Source organism: Sylvia atricapilla, chromosome 1 (genome assembly GCF_009819655.1).
Source record: "Sylvia atricapilla isolate bSylAtr1 chromosome 1, bSylAtr1.pri, whole genome shotgun sequence".
Lineage (NCBI taxonomy): Eukaryota > Metazoa > Chordata > Aves > Passeriformes > Sylviidae > Sylvia > Sylvia atricapilla.
The window spans coordinates 152,507,359-152,526,172 of record NC_089140.1 but is presented as its reverse complement, the minus strand read 5'-3'; the positions used below and the strand labels follow the sequence as shown (position 1 = coordinate 152,526,172).

At 49.8% G+C, this 18,814-nt stretch overlaps 3 protein-coding genes across 5 annotated transcripts in view; 1 reads left to right on the top strand and 2 right to left on the bottom strand.

The window, feature by feature from the left end:
- The window catches only part of LOC136372641 (erythroblast NAD(P)(+)--arginine ADP-ribosyltransferase-like), a 101,952-nt gene that overhangs the window by 14,883 nt on the left and 68,255 nt on the right, over positions 1 to 18,814 (bottom strand). The window lies entirely within an intron of this gene.
- Positions 1 to 18,814, top strand: part of LOC136372600 (NAD(P)(+)--arginine ADP-ribosyltransferase 2-like) — a 188,934-nt gene that overhangs the window by 169,443 nt on the left and 677 nt on the right. Inside the window, exon 1 of one of the 2 annotated variants that reach the window (XM_066337298.1) lies at positions 15,890 to 16,664. The exons of the other annotated variant lie outside the window; for it this stretch is intronic. Coding sequence (XP_066193395.1) covers positions 15,917 to 16,664 — 748 coding nt within the window. The 5' untranslated portion in view covers positions 15,890 to 15,916. Of the gene's footprint in view, positions 1 to 15,889; positions 16,665 to 18,814 lie in introns of those variants that run through there. 2 annotated transcript variants of the gene reach the window in all.
- Positions 9,639 to 11,336, bottom strand: LOC136375296 (erythroblast NAD(P)(+)--arginine ADP-ribosyltransferase-like). Its single transcript, XM_066340733.1, has 2 exons — positions 10,586 to 11,336; positions 9,639 to 9,762 (listed from the first exon to the last, which is right to left on the bottom strand). Exons 1-2 carry the CDS (start codon positions 11,334 to 11,336, stop codon positions 9,677 to 9,679), a joined length of 837 nt encoding a protein of 278 aa, XP_066196830.1. The 3' UTR covers positions 9,639 to 9,676.

The following is an 18,814-nucleotide window of genomic DNA, read 5'->3' as shown; positions in this document are numbered from 1 at the left end:
GAGAGTTCCTAAACAGGGATCTGAGTGGGTATTTTCTCAGAGTGCCTCAATATCTCAGAGGATTTCTGCTCAAACTTTCAGTTTCGGCAGGTGCTGCTACTTCTGTCTTAGAGAACTTGTCAAAAAACCCCACTGGAGTTCCCCTTAACTCTTTCTCCACTGGTTTGAGCCACATTTATTATCCTATGGAAAACTTTTACATTCTTTTATCATTCTTGAAGTCAAGCTTTAAGCTCTACCCAGCACCTGCAGCGTGTGGTGAATAGCCACTCTATGGAAAGTCAAGTGTCCACACAGCAGTTTTGAAACTTTTTTGGAATAAAGGGACAGAGTATCCACAGACATAGCCTTGTGGGGTTTCTCTCTCATGTTTTCAAAAGATGCAGCCTCCTTTTTATCCTAAACTCCTTGCCACACTTTGCCCTCTTCCTTTCCCTATTGGCTGGGGCACAGGCAAGGTGCAGTATATTTGTATATTTACAGGATGTCTTGGTGTGGCTACAAGGAAAAAGGCCAGACATGATTATGAGAATGAAAGCAGGGATTTATTCAAAGCCTTCAATAGGCACACCTGGGACAGGCAGAAGCCTCTGAGAGGCTACAGCCAAGGTGGACAACGGTCACGAGTTTTTTACACAGTTTTAAGTTTTTGTCTGTTTACGTATCAGCGGTTAATTCACCATCTACACCTTCAGGTAATGAACTCATATTCCCCCTGTTTGCTAACATCCCAATTCACTTTTGTTTATACCTTTCAGTGCCAGAGACAGTGACGTGTCCCTGAGTTTCAGCCTAGAGAGGAATTGTTTTGTCTGAACAAAATGGGAGAACAGCAGCTGACAGTCTGTGGAGTTCTAAATCCACACTAAACAGTAGAGGATCTGAAAAACAGAACAGCAAAATCCTAAGGCATCATATACACAGGGATGAGGTCCCCTGTCAGCTGTGTCTCCTCTTGAGGCTGAACAGCCCCAGCTCCTGCAGCCTAGCCTTGTGAGAGAGATGCTCCAGTTCCTTCATCATCCTCACAGCCTCTGCTGGACCTGCTGCAGGATCTCCATGTCCCTCCTGTCCTGAGGAGTGCAGAGCTGGACATGGCCCTGGACAGAGCTGTGAAGCAGGAGTTCAGTTTTATTCAGCTTCTTGCTGACGAGAGACCTGACACCCTCTGAGGGGATGGAGGAATGACTCAGTGCTGACGACCCCCCAAGACACCTTCTGGACCACTGGGACTCACCAGAGCTCCTGAGTTTAAGTTGGCAGGGAAGCCACTGGGGATCCAGGTGTTTTTGTTTTGTTTTGCATTTTAGTGTCTTGTGGGTGGGCCATTTCTTTCCATCAGGGACAGCAATGGGCAGTGGGATCTCCCATGCTGAAAGGAGACATCTACGTGCAAGTTAGGGAAGCTGTAATTTTTGCGGGGTTATCATTTCATATGGGAAGTTTAGTTAATAATTGCTAAAGTTTTATCACCTCGTCTGTTTTGTTTATGGGGCCCTTTTAAATATTCCAAACTGTAGTTTGTTTTCCCAGTTTGTATATTCCGCCCCCCATGTTCCTAACCCCTTGTTCCTTCAGGGAGGGTCAGGAGATGGAAACAGCCAAAGGGCACAGAAGTACTACTGACCTCCTGTCATCTCCTCTCCCCTTTCTGTCCCCTACTCAGGATGGGCTCACACAACCCATCCTCAGTTCTATCCTCCCCCACATTCCAGAATCTTTCAATCCTATCCCTCTTCTCTGCTCCACACAAAATGGCATCTGTCCCTCAAGGGGAACCACCATTTGAAGTTCATCCCCGCCGTCCTTCCTGTTTCCCACCTTTGCGTCAGGTCCCTCCCCTGCAAAGGGTTCCACCCTTCCTTCGAGTACCACACTCATGTAAGGGCCCTCCCCCTTAACTGGGGAGTCCCTCCCTAGCACAGACCCCACGTCCTGTGATCTGGCCTCTTCCAGTTCCTGCACATCCAGAACCGTAAATGGCACCAGCAGGAAAGCAGCCATCTTGGCTGCCAAAGGCCCAGACCACCAGGACTTGCCAGTGGGCCAAAAGCCTTGCTCCACTGCTGTTACACATGTTTCCTCTTTGGAGAGAGTGAGCTACTGGAGCCCTTTGTGTTTTCCATGTGGGTTGATGTTTCTGGGATGGGAGTGGGGCAAGCGCTGAATCCTTCCCACCATGGAACATTCCCACTCGGATCCCTCTGCCAGCTCTGCGCCCCAGCACAGAGATGTGGAGCTGTTGGAGCACGTCCAGAGGAAGCCACAGAAAGGCCTTGGGGGATGAAGTCCCTCTGCTTTGGAGACAGCTGGGACAGTTTTCAGCCTGGAGAATGATCTGGGGAGACATCAAAGCCCCTTCCTGGCTAAAGGAGCTGCAGGAGAGCTGGGGAGGATCTTTGGATAAGGCCATGGAGGGACAGGACAAGGAGAATGGATTATCACTGCCAGAGGGTGTCAGAGTCTGTCCAAGGATGTGATATGCCTCACAACTGTCTCCAATCATTGAGGACTGAGACCCCAGACTCTGAAAGGAGCCCAGGCCTGGCTGAGGCAGAATGTTTGCCAAGTCCCGGAGGACTGATGTGCATCTCCATGAGAACGGAGTGCAAGAACAATGGAACTTGTCACAGTGGACTGAGCCAAAGCTACTTGCACAAACTGGTGTCCATAAAAGAGTATGGACATGTACGGTGTGCAGCTTGACACTGAGCACCCAGCCTCAACACAGGTGACTCCGGCTTTGGCTTTGTGCCACTCACTTTGGTCCCTCCCTTGACCAACCTATAAAACCGTGGAGACCCCTGCTCCCTTTTGTGATCACCTCACTGGAGAAGATCGCGTCTATAGGCATCTCAGCCTTGAGGACTCGGCTCTCCACATTGGTAGCTATAATCCCCTTCCCCTCTTTCTCTGTCTTTCCTTACTATTCTTTATTTCTCTCCTCGGTACTGCATTTGGTGGCACCAAATAAAGGTGTATTTTTCATTGAGTAAACTGAATTGTCTCCCGCTGTGTCTTTTGCACTCTGAGATCCTTAAAACGAACCATCCGGTCTCCCACATTGCTTGTGGACCTCGACAGAAGGCAGGGTCAGATGGGATTTTGAGAGGAATCGTTCCCTGTGAGGGTGGTGAGGCCTAGGCATAGGGTGCCGAGAGGAGCTGTGGTTTCCCTTTCCTTGCATTTGTACAAGGCCAGGCTCAGGATCATGGAGCTGCCTGGCCCAGAGGAAGATGTCCCTGCCCATGGCAGGGCTGGCACAGGACAGGCTTTAAGGTGGCTCCATCCCAAACCATTGCAGAGCCCCGGAGCCGGGATGGGGTGGGGCGGGCGCTCGGCAGCGCCACCAGCTCGTGCTGCCACCTGGTGGTGACACCCGGAACTGCAGCTGGGGGTAGCACATGTGCATTGTCGCTGTTTAACCCTGCTTGCTGCTGCCCTCTGGTGGACAATACTCAAACCACAACTCCCAGAATCCCCAAATCCCAGAGTGGCCCGGGCTAGAAGGACCCAGAGTAGGCACATGGCCCAACCTCCCATCTCAGGCAGCATCATCCTTAAGCACAGGATTGGGTCCAAAGCAGCCCAGAACTGGACACAGCACTGTAATGGGCTGGAGACAGCACTGGACAGAGCTGGACATTGCACAGGACAGAGCTGGACATGTGTCCTGGTTTCGAATAAATTAGGGAAGAACCTCTAAAAGGAGTCCCCTAAACCAAACCTCTACCACCCTTTCCCCCCCCAGCCCTGGGTTCGGGAAGGAAAATACCTTGGAGGGAAAGTGGAAAAAACTGGTTAATTGACAACAAAAAAGAACACTCCCCAACACCAAAGAAGAAAGGCAGGTTACTGAGCGCGAGGAGGGTGCCACGCTTCTTTTCCTGCAGGCCCCAGAGATTCTCCGACTTCTCAGGTCAGGTCAGGTCCAGAGCCGGTTCAAAATCTTGGGGGGGTGTGGGGGGAAGGAAGGAAAAAAAACCAAACAGAAGCAGCGAAAGTCAGTGGCAGGGGCAGGAAGCAGGTAGAGAGAGAGAGCGAGCCAGCAGCAAAAATAGCAGGCCCTGCCAGAGAGGGAGGGGCAGCTGCCAGACACAACAGTGTAGTCCAGGATATGGGATAGGAGACAGGACAACCCAGAACAACATGACACTGGACAGAGATGGACACAGCACTCCTGATGAGCCTCACTGGGCAGGTGTTGTGGTTTCAAATTGCTTTCCCGGCCAATGCATCATTTATGTAGTGATTTCACATTCATCAAATTTTAATTATCCACTGGGAGATAGGACTTTGGGAGAAAAGGGCAAAACAGGCACAACCTAAAAGTAAGAACAGATAGATTTTATTAATATGCACTAAAGAAAAAGAGGAAAAAAAGAGACATTCTGAGACATTCAAACACCTTCCCGCCCTTCCCCCCCCCCCACCCCCCGCAACTGTTCACTTTCCAACTCACCACAGAGAGAAAACTATGATTTTCAGTCAGTCACCACCATTTAAACACAATCCTACATAACCTTGGGAGAGGAGCCTCACTAGGGATATGGAGAACACGCCAGACGAAAAAAGGTCTGGTGGCTTTCACAGATCCGCAACTGCCAGGAATTTCTGCAGATTCTGTGCAGTCTCACCCATGTAACAGTTTTCCAAACTGTTTATGGGCTTCCACATGTTTGGGATATGGTTTTAAGAATGCTTTTAGTGCAAAACAAGGATTTACTTCTATCTCTAAAATCGCTTCTATCTCAAAAGAAATAGAGACCTCTTTGTTCTTTCTTAGGAGCCAGGGACATATTCTAATCAAAATTCTCAATTAAAATCCATGTGTATCAATACACAAAACCCTTTGGCTAGAACTTGCATTCCCACAAGCAGCATTAGGATATTACAAAACCAGTCCATTTCCCCCATAATTCACATCTAGAGAAGTCTGGTCAGAAATGTCCCCTTCCTCTATCCCATCTTCCAATAGTCTTTCTCAGTTCTTTCACTGACTTTTTCTCAATGCTGTTTCTCTACATTTCAGATCACTCTATCTTCCACGGAGGAGGGAAAAGGGTTAGAGTCTTTGCCCAGAGGTTTTTTCTCTCCAACGGATTCCCGGAACTTCAAGGCCACAGGTGATGGTTGGGGGAGGAAGGAAAAGAAAAAGAGCGCATGCTCAGGAACGCTGATGGACAAAACCTGCTCCACCCTGGTCAGATCTAAAGCCACTCAAACTTGCATCAGCTCCCTGGAGCTCCCAAGAAAAGTTCTTAGAAAGTCTCTCCTCCTTCAGACCAGCGGCTCTGGTAACCAAGGCCCAGAGCACGGCCACCGTGGTCCTGGCACAGGGCCAGATTGCTGGTCTGCCGTCCTCCTCCTCCTCTCCCCATCGGAGGAGCTGGGATGGGACAGAGGGGGCACAGCCAGCCTCGGCCACTGTCCCACATGTGGGGCCCCACCACGAGGCCCGGCCGGCCTGGCCCCGGGGGGACCAGCCCAAACCCCGACTCAGGAGATGATGTTTCTTTCCTGCTAGCCGGAAAAGGAAAAGAGGCGAGTCAGAAGTGGGATTTGTGATTTAAGACTGTGTTTCCAGAGACGTAGAAACACTCTCATTCGTCAGCCAAGCTGTCAATCACAATCCATGCTAGAACTTCCTTAGAAAAAACTTGTCACGTTCATGCTAAACCACCACACGGACCATGGGTGTTTGGTTATTGGATTGAAAGTAAAAATAATTTAGGTGTCATTTCATAATTTCTTTTCAACCAGCTAAGCCTAGGACTTGGCCATGGCCCAGGTCTTAACTGGAAGAGTTTCCCTAGTATATTTTCAAAGCCTTTTAGTAATGGTAGTTAGGAAAGTTTCTTAAAATACATCTCATAAATAACTATATAATAGTATGTAAAGGTCTGTAAAGTCGTCAGCTTTATCATTTATCTTTAGCTAAGTAGTAATAAAGCAAAAAAGGGTATTAAACAGCTTACAAATAATAATAATAATAATAATAATAATAATAACAAATTGTTACTCATTCTTCAGTGTTACTTATAAAAAATAAAGCAAAAAATTTATTCTTATGTCTGTAACAAAGTAGTCATATCTCATAATTTAAATCAACAAATTTTAACAAAAAATCATTTGCTCATTATATTATTCATTTGTATAGCAAAAAAATTATATCCTATAATTTAAGCAAGTATATTTTAACAAATCTTAAAAACAACTTTACTAAAACTTAACTTCACTAAAGCATAACAAAAATATGCTTAAAAATCTCTTAAAGTTAACATTATTACTGTTTAACAGAAATAAATCTTAACAAAAAATAGTTACTAAAAGTTTGTTATACAATAGTTAAAAATCAAGGTAAAAACAGACAGGTAAACAATTGGACCAAAATAACAGCAACATAAATTTATCAGAGGGATTAAACTCCTGCAGATTTTTAAGACTGCTTATACAATAGATTTGAGTTAGGCCTAATAAGAATGAGATATAAATATTAAAGGCCAAAACAATAAGAATTTATTTGTTGTACAATAATTGTACAATCATTGTTTTACAATAATTATTGTTTAATGTTATACATTAGTGCCATAAATTTTACACAAGTAACTTGGTTAGGTTAGTGGGTTTGTAAAACTGACACTTACATATTAACAGTTACAAAGTTGGGGGTTTAAATCATTCTAAAAATGAAGCTATTATTTATTATATTTGTGGTCTATCAATATATTAAAACTGCTTTAATGTCAAGTCTTATGTTAATTTAAGTGTGGCAAGTAAAAATAATTATACTTATATCACTAAATAGCTATACCAAAAATTTCACAATAAAATTACCTTGTTAAAACTATGGAATAGAAGCCAAACAACTGGTAAAGCTAACAGTGGAGTTTCATGCACTAATTATAAATAAGTCTCAAATAACTAATAATATTAATGTTCAAAGTTTGTCTTAAACGTGAGCAAAACAATGTTAAAATTATAGCTTGGCCAATTACTCCCAGGGAATCATTGCAGTCTTGCTATGTCACCAGTGTGTAGGAAAACACCACATCCACACGAACACCTTTGAATTTTTCCATTGACAATCTTGTTAAAAATTATTAATTGCAGGTTAAATTTTAACAGAGTTTCAGTTAGTCCATAGCATCAAATTATTAATTGCAGGTTAAATTTTAACAGAGTTTCAGTTAGCCCATAGCATTAGTTGGTATTTTGATGTGTTATGGCTCCAGCATGCCGTGCAGTGCTGGCCGGCGCCAGGCTGCAGGGGGGAAATGGGCCACTGAATAACTGAATCAATGATTCCAACAGAAGCCGTTAATTGTTTACATTTCAGGCCAGATATAGATTCCAGGTCTACTGTCCACGTGGGCACAACTCTCTGGGTTGGCTAAGCTGCTTCTTCATGAGGCAGGCGCACATCCTTCAGGACATCTTAACTGGTCAAGTGTCCATCCTCACGTTGTGCTTCTCCTACCTGGGGTTTTCATTTTTTGCAGACATTTTCTCATGTTCTCTTCTTATTTTTGATCCGGTTGATTTCTCAGTAACCTTGATGAATTCCTGAGAGCTCTGACAACAAAACTGCAGGTGGTTTGACAATATCACTCCCAACTCGTTTGGCTGGTGCATCAGAGCAGCCTGTTACACAGATACATTGCCACACCAGGCAGAGGGGCTGCATCCCCCACAGCCGCCGCAGCAGTCACAGCCGCAGCAGTCACAGCACCATGCAGGAGGCAAAGATCTGGGTCTTTTTCAGGGTTGAAAAGTCCTGGGTCAAAGGGGTACCCTCCATCACCATCGCTGTTTTTCAGACAACATCCAGCAGCAAGTCCCCCTATGGATAATGAGGACCCCTCTCACTGCTAAGAAGGGGGTCTGTGGGCTGTGTAGAGAGGGACACAGTCTTTCCTGATCCTAAAGAATTCTGAGGCTCCACTGAAAAGATATGGCAGGAGGCATCCCCTTTATCTTTGGCATGAGCTTTTCTCTGGGCTTTCAGGACCTCAAAAATCACCCGTCAGGAGGGGAGCATTTCTGCAACCATTTTGTTCCCCTTCATTGCACAATCCCACAGTTTCACTCTCACTTTGTCCCACAAATCTGTCATAAACATTGTAGACTCAGTAACTCCAGGTAGCTAACTGCTGTCCAATTAAATAGAGCTTTTAAGCCCTGCGAAGGTAAGGATTTGCCATGCTGTTGTAACAGCTTGGTCATAAATTCAAAAACATCTCTTTTCTGGGCAGACATCCCCTGCCCCATCATCCCCTACAGCTCACCTCCTTTCCAGAGCAATTTCATTGTCACTGCCTGGCTTCCTCCTTCCTTTTTGGGGGCACTTAGTCCTGCAGCGCTCACCCACAGCCTCTCAGCTGGAGGGACATCACTAACCTCAAACAGGGCACCAACTGTACAGTGATTGAAGGTATGGGGTCCCCATGGTTTGTGACATGAAGCCGATTCTATTAAACACACTGCTGGTTTATATACCTGTCAAGCATAACAACAATATCTATGTCTCTTAGTAACATTGTTTAACTCTGGGCTAGTACAGACTTGTACAGGCCTGTACTGTTTTGCATACATACATACACTCTGATGTTTCCTCCTTCAGGGTCTTGCCTCAACTTGCCAGCGCCTGTAGCCCTCCAGCACATCTACTTCTGTAAAGAGTTCAGCGGTACTTTGAGTCGTGCTTCCAAGATGCGTTATTACACTGTACTATAGATAAGAATTATTAAACATGTGACTCCATAAACAAACACCGTCTCTTGAGCATTTAATCCCGGCTCTAACAGAAATAAAGATAAGAAACCCACAGGTTCCTCCCAGCCAGGCATGGCACGGGAATCTGTTCCTCCCCAGGGGACAGGACCTGCCCTTGCCCTCTGAAACCTCCCAATTTCCAGGCTTTAGTGTCCCCCTGAAGTGCAGGATGTGGCAGGATGCTCTGCCTGCAATGTGGCCTCTGGCACAATATCATTGGAGCTGGATTGAGAGGGGTCTTGTGCTGATTTTGGTGCTGAATTTGGCTGAAAGCAGCCCAAATCACCAAACCCAAAATGACAACCGAGGTTGGAGCACCAGAGTTGGGCCTGGTGACCTTGGCCATGTCCAGTCCCCTCTCAGATAGAGATTCCTCTCCCATATTCTTTCTTGGAAGGAAACGGGTGTGAGATTCCTCTCTTGGGAAAGGGAGGCTCCCCAAGGATCCTGTTTGAGGCTGAGAGAAGGAGACGTTCCCACGAGTGTTGTAGTGGGGAGTGACCTGGAGCCCTGCTTAAGAATTGTCTCATTTTGCTGGCTTGGAGAGAAATCTTTAATGGAATTGTTTTGATAGAATTGTTTAACAAAGTGGCTTTGCACAATGGCCTTGGTGACCACAGTGGCCACAGTGGCTGTGGCTCAAGGGAGTCTTGGTGATTGTGATGGTTGCAGTGGCCTTGGTGCTTCTAATGACCAGATTGGCAGTGGTGGCCACAGTTGCCACAGTAACAGTGGTGGCAACAGCGACTTCATGGTGGCAACAGCTGCCAACGTCGCCATAGTGGCCATGGTGGTCTTGGTAGCCTTGGTGCCCTTGTTTCTCTGGACGTCCAGGTGGTCTTGGTGATTGTAATGGCCACAGTGACCACAGTGACCTCAGTGACATTGGTGGTCTCATGGCTTAGAGGATCCCAGTGGCCACTGCCATGGCTGTGGTGGCCAGGAGGATTCCTCTGAGGTGGAAGAGGGTGCTGGGTGTGCTCCCACCTGTGGGACCAAGAGGGGCATGAGGGAGGCCGTGGGGGACAAACAAGGGAGTCAGGGACAGCCATAATAGGCCATAATGAGGAGTGAGGGGTTAGAAGTTACAGGGGAGATGGGGGCTATGAGGTGACATGTGACAGGGTGTTGGGAAGGGGTATGGGGGGTACAGGGGGCAGAGAGGTCAGGAGGGTCATGGTTGGCTTGTGGGTTTCAGGGATCAGGGGGAAACAGGGATGGCAACGGGGGGTCCCAGCCCATCCACATCCAGCACACGGGGCCCTTCCCCACACCACAGCACAGCACTGCGGAGAGGGATAGGGTCAGTAAGGATGGCTCCCTGTCCCTGTCCCTGTCCTGCCCTGGCAGTGGTTTCCCTGTCCCCCCGTGATTAGGGGGTCCCCATCCCTTTGCTCACTCACTTGTGTTCCTGTCCCTATGCCCACAGCGAATATCCCCAGGCTTGATGCCCCCAGGATGGAGTGTCCCTGTCCCCACACTCTCAGTGAGTGTCCCCACAGCTGGCAGTGAGTGTTGGCACTCCCTGTGCCTTGTCACAGGTGTCTCCTGCCCAGAGTGAGTGTCCCTGTCCCTAAAGTGAGTGTCCCCAGCACTGGGTTTTGCTGTCCACACACCCCCAGAAGGTGTCCCCAAAAGTGGTATGCCTATCCTTGTCCCCAGCACTGGGTGTCCTTTTTCCCCCACCCAGAGAGGGTGCCCCTGTCCCTGTCCCCCATCCCTGGTGAATGTCCCCTCTGCCTTATCATGGATGTCCCCATGACCCCAGAGGATGTCTTCATACCCCGCAGGCTGTCATCTGTAGTGTCACCTTGAAGCCACTCGCAGTTGTAATTGCTGCAGGTCCCGTTGGACTCGAGATGGATCCATGGCCTCCCCCTGTGCTCCGTGACATTTGTGACCTTGAAGATCTCAAAGGGTGGGATCAGCACCATCGTCTCCTCTGGATGCATGGAGAAATTACGGATGTCCACACCATGGCACGTGTGCGCCTGGAATATCATGTGTGTCCCACGGCATTCTACAGTTTCTTTTCTCAGTGACGCTGACCTGAATCGACCAAACCGGACAGTGTCCCCACTCTGTGCTGTGAGAGTGTACCTGCGTGTGCCCCGGAACACGTCCTGACAATGTGGTCCCTGAGTGTTCCTCAGTGTTACCAGGGCCTGGGTCAGCAGGAAATGAAACGCTTTGAAGTGGAAGTTGTCCCGGTATTCCTGGGGGGAGCTCCCGGCCAAGTGCACAGCATTGTTGAAGTCCTTGTACAGGTCCAACGTCGTGAAGGCCATGAGGGCGATGGCCTGGTCTGGAGATGACAGAGGGGACACATGGGACCCCCGCCTCTGCCACTCAGCTGCTGCCTTTTCCCAGACGTGGGCAAAGGCATGATTCTTCTGGAACTCAGAGCGGATGAGAGCCGGCAACGCCGCGGTCATGGCAGGGCCACAGCCCAGGTACTGGTCATCGAAGGAGGTGTTGGCCATGTCCAGGGGAAAATTCTCAATGGCCATGGTGGCCACAGTCATTACCAGCAGTTCCAGGATATGAGCCAGGGGGGCCATGGCAGGGAAAGACCACCAGGAGCAGTGTGAGACACTGTGGCACACAGAGAGGACACACTGAGGAGACACTGGGGGGACACTGAAGGGACATGGGGAGGGTTACTCAGTGAGAGACTGGGGAGGGAAGTGGGGTCAGCCCAAGGGGAAGGTAGGAACTCCTGGCCAGGAGACACCTGGAAATGTCTGGAGTCCCTGATCCCCAGTCCTTCAATTACTTATGCCTCCCCAAAATCCCCCACAGCCCCCAATCCCAATCTCAATCCCACAGTGCCATGTCCTTCTGGGCCCCCAAGTAAGTCTAATCCTACTCCCATGGTTAAAAGTCTCATCAGCTCCCCAAAAACCCAAAAGCAAATCCTGGGGGCACTTCCCTGAGCCCTCCAGTGTCCCCCTCAGCCCATTCCCAGACCCCAATCCTACTCCCAGTCGCCAGTTTCTTTGATGTCACCCCAGGACCTCAAACCAAATCTGGGCACCATCCATTATCCCCCAGTGTCTCTCAGTCCCCCTATGACCCCACCATCTCATGTTCCCCCTCGCTTTCCCCCAGAGGACCCCAGGACCCCAGTCCCATAACTCCCTCTGTGCGCTCCACCAGGAGAGCAACCCCAATCCCACAGTCCCCTGTCCCCTCCGTCAAGTGTCTCCAGTGTCCCCCCCCAGCACCTGATACCGGAATGACCCAGAGTGAAATCGCTGATCTGGAGGGATCACAAAGCTGGAATTCTTGATCAGCTCAGACTCACAGTGGATCTCTCCTGGTTCTGCAGGTCAGGGGAGAATTTGCCACAGGGAATTTATCAACCAGAATCATAAATATTCATTAATAATCAGCTTCTTAGCTAACACAAAGCCAGCATTTTTCCCGTAAATAATTGGCCAGGCTCTGCCTCTTTCAATATATAATTTTTATTATCCTGGAGAGTCATAAATATAGGGTTTCTGGGGATCATTTTCACTGAGTGCCCCAATATCCCAGTTGACCTTGCCTTCAATGTTTCCTTTGGGCAGCCGTTGTTCCTTCTGTGTTGCAGAACTTGCCAACAACCACTCACTGGATTTCCCTTTATCTCTTTCTCCACATGTCCCAGTCACCTTTGCCCAATTGTGCCCACACTTTTACATCCTTCTATGTTTTTGCCAGTCAGTCTTTTAGCTCAATCCAGCACTTTATGGGGAACTGAAACATTCTATTTTCTCTTTTATTTCTCACCCCACAGGACCCCAACCCCATTGTCCCATGTCCCCCCAGTGGCCCCCAGCCCCACTCCCCACTGCTCACTCAGTTGCTGTCACACCTCACACACCAAATGGAGTCCCCTATCAGATGACATCCCTGTGGGCACCCCGAGCCTGGGGATGATCTCCTTGGGGAGTGCCTGGGTGACTTCCCTGGCCTTGGTGGTGCTGCAGGAGAAGATCTGCACCCCAAAAAGGGATCCACCAACACCAGGAGATACCTGAACCCTTGTTGGCGTGGTGGCTCAGAAAATCCATTTGCCAGGAATCCCTGGCTGTGTTTCCTCTGTCAGTGATCCCTGGAGCTGATGGGTTGGAATTCAAAGGGTTCTGTTTCCAACACCTGGGGCATTGTTCTGTACCAGAGCTGACAATTCTGTCCTGCAGACACCGAGTATCTGAGGCCGCAGACCAGTCCCCATCCCATCGATTCCCCAGAGGTGTGCTGGGGCTTTTCTCCTTTACAAATGGCAGCATCACTTGGGGTGGGTCTGACCTGGTAATTGGGAGATAACATCCACCCACCCACCCTCTTTATTGTGGGCTTTTAGATAAGCAGCCAATTTTCAATCTGCCCAACTCAATTCAGGTCTCACCTGGGGTGGTGAAATTTATATATCAGGAATTAACACTAGGATGATTTGTTGAGGAACCTCTTCTGTAGGTTTAGTGCAAATCTATTTCCCACACGGATTTCGCCATCCGCAAGCTGCTGTGCCCTGCATTGTGATACGATTTGGGCAGCTGGGTGGTTTCAAGGAGGCACAGTATTTCTTTTATATATTTCATCAGAAATCCCTGTGCTGTCAATAGACCTCTTTCTTTCCCTATGGCTCCCAGAGCGTGGGCAATGCTCAAAGCAGATGGCAAGTGAGCTCCTGTGTTTGCTCTTTGTGCTGCTGCCAATTCCAGAGTTCTTCATAACACTGTGAGCTCTGCCCTTTTTCCACATCTGGCAGTTACAGTAAGCAGAGCACAGAGCATAACTTTTTCCCAAATTGCATTTCCTGGCCTCTTAGATGAGAAGAACACTTGCTGCTATAACTCACAGGCATCTAGACCAATTCTGACTGATCAACTTGTTTGGAGAAACACCCCCCAGGTCTCCTGGAGTTTCCCCCACAAAGACGGCCCCAGTGTGAGCTTTGATTATGACTCCTGAGGATAGACACGTGTTCTATACCCCAAAGATGGCCCTGATGTCTGCATGTCGTGACTTTAACAAAGTCCTTTGATCATTCTGTGCTCCAGTGACAGCACTGGACCCTGGGACTCTGGGCTTAGAAGGTGAGGGAGACTGCCAAGTGCCCACTCCATCCTGGCCCTGGAGCTCTGCAATGGTTTGAGATAGAGTCACCTTAAAGCCCATCCTGTGCCAGCCCTGCCATGGGCAAGAACATCTTCCCCTGGGCCAGGCTGCTCCAGGCCCCTCCAGCCTGGCCTTGGACACGGACAGGGTCTGGTCAGTCACAGCTTCTCTGGGCACCTTTTGCCAAGGCCTCACCACCCTCACAGGGAAGGATTTTATTGGAAGGATGGGTGGAGATGTCTTTGAAAAACAACTCAGTGGATTGGGGTCTTCAGGAGAAATGGTTCTCAATGTCTTCAAAATGGGTCCTTATGTCTCTACAGACATGAATTTTGTCGCAGAACCCTCATGATTTGACCAAAAAATTTGAGCTCCTGAACTTGAGGGTAATAGGACAAATGGGTCTCCACAAAGTCTCTTGCATAACCCAGAAAGCCTGAACTTTGGAAGTTTTTGGGAAAATGGTTCAGGGGGATATGGTGTAGGTGATTTGGGAAGGCTGCATCTTCCCAGCAGCTCCATTCAGCTGATGGGGAAAGAAAGAGGCCAAAGTGCCACCGAGAGTTTGGGACAAAAGGAGGCTGCATCCTCTGAATCCTGTACAAGTTTCTGTTCTGCTGAACATGCTGGATCGGGCTTAAAGAGTGACTGGCAGAAAAACATCAAAGGATGAAAAGCTGTGAGCACGGAAGGGCAAAGGTGGCTGGAACCTGTGGAGAAAGAGATAAAAGGAACTCCAGTGAGGGTTTTTTTCACAATTTATGTAATACAGAAGGAGTAGCACCTGACAAAAGTGAAAGTTTGAGGTGAGGCCTTCTCAGATAAGGGCGCAGTCAGTGAAAATGACCCCCAGAAACACCATATTTATGACTCTATAGGACAATAAAAATTATTTATTAAAAGAGGCAGAGCCATGCAAATTATTTTCAGGAAGAATGCTTTGTGTTAGCTGAGAAGCTCATTTAAATGAATATTTATGATTCTGGTGGATAAATACCCTGACCAGGGCAAAGGCCCCCTGAGCTGCAGGACCAGGAGAGATCCGTGGTGAGTCCCAGCTGATCAAGAATTCCGGCTTTGTGTTCCCTCCAGTTCTGTCCGGGAGTTCACTCCAGCCCATTTCGGTATCAGGGACTGGGGGGACACTGAGGACACTTGGGAGGAGGATACGGCACTGTGGAACTGGGATCTCCTGGGGGGACACTGGCGGTGTCACAAGACTGGGATTGGGGTCCAGAGGTGGTCCAGGGGCAGTGATGGGAGGCACAGGGCTGTGGGAGTGGCAGCAAGGTACTGGGGGGCACTGGGGGGCATTGGGGGGCACATGGGATGGAATGAGGTCCTGGGGAGCCACCGGGGATCTCATGGGACTGGTATTGGAGTAGAGGTGGGGGACATGGGAGACACTGAGGGACCCCAGGCCTTGGGTCACAATCCTGGGAGGCAGGGGGGGGGGGGGTCACTGGCAGGGGTACAAGGGACTGGGAGAGGGACCGGGGTAATAGAGGCACTGGAAAACACAGGGAGGGGAGAACACAGAGCTATGGGAGTGGGATTGGGGTGCTGGGGGACACTGCAATTGCTCGGGGAGGTCAGACAGTGACCCCAGCATTTGAGTCAGGGTCTTGGAGGGGGGCTGAGAAGACACCTTGAGGAGGGATACTGAACTGTGGGAATGGGATTGGGGTTCTAGGGGCCTGAGGGACACTGGGAGCCTCCAGGAGTGACCCCAGGATTTGGGATCAGGTCCAAGGACATGTCCAGGGATGTCCAGGATGGGGCTGCCCCCCATCCCTGTTCTGAACCCACTCTCACTCCCCAGCCTCACCAAAGAAAGCCTCCCCATGTCTGCCTATTCCCTCAGTGTCCCCTGCGTGCCATCAGTGTCCCCTGGGGCCCCTCAGTGTTCCCTGGGGCCTTCAGTGTTCCCTCAGTGTCCCCTGGTGCCCCCCATTGTCTTCCCTGTGTCACACACTGTGTCCCCTCTGTGTCCCCCAGAGTCCCACACTGGTCACCGTGGCCTCTCTTCTCTATGGCCCCCCTGGCTCACACCCTGGCACTGCTGGCAATGGCTGTGGCCACTGTGGCCATCGAGGTGGTGTCCCTGGACATGGCCAAGAACTCCTTCGATGACCAGTACCTGAAATGTAGCGTTAAAATGTCCAATAACTTCCCAGAACTCCAGGACTCTGATTTCCTCAGGATAGAGAAGTTTAAAGAGAACTGGACAAAGGCCATAGACGAGTGGCAGAAGCGGGGATCTGTTTCATCCCCTCTCACTCCAGACCAGGCCATTGCCCTCATGGCCTACACAATGGGCAACATCAAGTTGTATGCAACTTTCAATGCCGCCGTGCGTCAGGGGGGAACATCCAGCCAGAAATACCAGAACGAATTCCACTTCAAATCACTGCATTTCCTGCTGACCCGCGCCCTCCAGATGCTGAGACACCCAAATGATTGTAAGAATGTGTTTCGGGGGGTGACAGGGGTCAAGTTCAACACAACGACTGGCATGGAAGTCCGCTTTGGACAATTCGCGTCAACATCACTGAACAAAACGTTGGCCCAGGCTTATGGGAAGGATACAATGTTCAAGGTGTACACGTGCCATGGTGTGGACATCCAGAAATTCTCCTACAATCAAGATGAGCAGGAGGTGCTGATCCCACCATTTGAGACCTTCAAGATCACAGATGTCACCCAGGCAGGGAACACGATGAACATTGAGCTTCAGTCCACCGGGACCTCCAGCAACTACGACTGTGAGTGGCTGAAAGGTGACATCATGGGGACAGCCTGGGGGCATCGGGACACTCAGTGAGGGTTGGAGACAAGGACATACAATGCTGGGGACATCCATGGCCCAGAGGGGACAGGAGGCCCCCAGCACTGGGGACAAGGACAGAGACAGCCACTGCTGGGCAAAGGGGATGGGGACTCACAGTGCCAGGTGAGTGGGACAGGGACATCCAGTACTGGGGACATCCACTGGGGTTGGGGGGACAAGGACACCCATGGCTGGGTACAAGAGACAGGGACCTTGTTATGAATCCCTCTGACCCCCACACCCTCAGGGCTCCCCGGTGACCTGTTCCCCTCCCCCCACAGCCCTCCTGATGGCCCCCTCTTCCCCTCCCCCACTGATCTCACTCTGTGTGTCCCCAGGTGGGAGCCTCTCCAGGATCTTCCCCTACCTTGGGGGATTTCTCCTGGCCCCTGTGGCCATGGCAGTGGTCACCAGAACCCTCTGAGCCACAAAGCCACCAATGTCACTCTGGTCTTGGAGGCCACTGCGGCCACCAGGGCCATGAAGGCCACCAGGGCTGGCAGATAATTGGGGCCACCAAGGCTACCAAGGCCATTGTGGCCACCATGGTAACTTTGGCTACTGTGACCACTGTGGCCATTGTTGCCACTGTGGCCACTTTGGCCCCTATGACCACTCTGGGCATTGGAAGCACCATGGTCACCATGGCCATTGTGGCCACTCTGACCCATAAGGCCCCTGTGGGTACTGTGGTCAACATGGCCACCATGGTTACTGTAACAAGGGATTCATCCTAGAGAAGCCCATCTGTTAGCTAACCAGGAGAGAGTGGCACAGTGCCAGCAGGACCATTGAGGGCAGGGCTGGAGCTTTCCATACAGCCCAGGACAGCACGGACAGCTGAGATTGGGCAGTGCCTGGGGCCGGTTGGGCACTTCCTGACAGAGGGGATTGGGAGTGGCAATGGCATGGCCACCACCTAAAGCTCTTTGGCTGCCTTGCCTGGTGTATTAACAAAAAAGCTGCTTCCTTACCTGGTGTGGAAAATAATTCCTGCTTTCTTGCCTGGTGTATAAAATATTATTCAGAAATTTGCTCCTTGCTAGCCTGGCCTATCGAAAGTTTGCCAAAATTTGCTGCTGGCTCCCTTAATGTATCTGCTACAGCTCTTTTAAGGCCTTTCCTTCAGGGTGCCTCATTTCCTAAAATAAAGCAGTTCCTGTTCATGTGCTGCCCCCAGCTGCAGTTCCGGGTGTCACCACCAGGCGGCAGCACGAGCTGGTGGCGCTGCCGAGCACCCGCCCCGCCCCATCCCGGCCCCGGGGCTCTGCAATGGTTTGGGATGGAGCCACCTTAAAGCCCGTCCTGTGCCAGCCCTGCCATGGGCAGGGACATCTTCTCCTGCGCCAGGCTGCTCCAGAACCCCCAGCCTGGCCTTGGACACGGGCAGGGACCAGGGAGTCACAGCTTCTCTGGGCGACCTGTGCCAGGGCACACCTCACAGGGAAGGATTTGTTTGGGAAGTTGGGTGGTGATATCTTTGATAAACAACTCAGTGGGTTGAGGTCTTCCGGAGAAATGGTTGTCAATCTCTTCAAAATGGATCTTGATGTCTCTACAGACATCGAGTTTGTCACAGAACCATCATAGTTTGACAAAAAAATTTTGAACTCCTGAACTTGAGGGTAATGGGAGAAATGAGTCCCCACAAAGTCTGTTGCAAAACCCAGAGAGCCTGAAATTGAGAGCTTTGGGGGGAAATGAGAATTTCAATGGGGATATGGGGTATGGTGGTTTGGGAAGGCTGCACCTTCCCAGCAGCCCATTCAATTGATGAGGAAAGTAGGGCACTGTGTGACTGAGAGTTTGGGATAAAAGGAGGTTGCGTCCTCTGAAACCCCAACAGAGAAACGCCATGGGGTTCTGGCTGTGGAAACTGTGTCCTTTTATTCCAATAAAGTTTCAAGACTGTTTTGTGGTTGCATTGGCTTTTCACAGCTTGGCTTTCCCCACATGCTGAAGGTGCTGGGTATGGCTTAAAGACTTAGAGCAAAAATGATAAAAGGATGTAAAACTATTTACACAGAACAATAAACATGACTTGAACCAGTGGAGAAAGAAATTAAGGGAACTACTGTGTGGATTTTGACCAATTTTGTA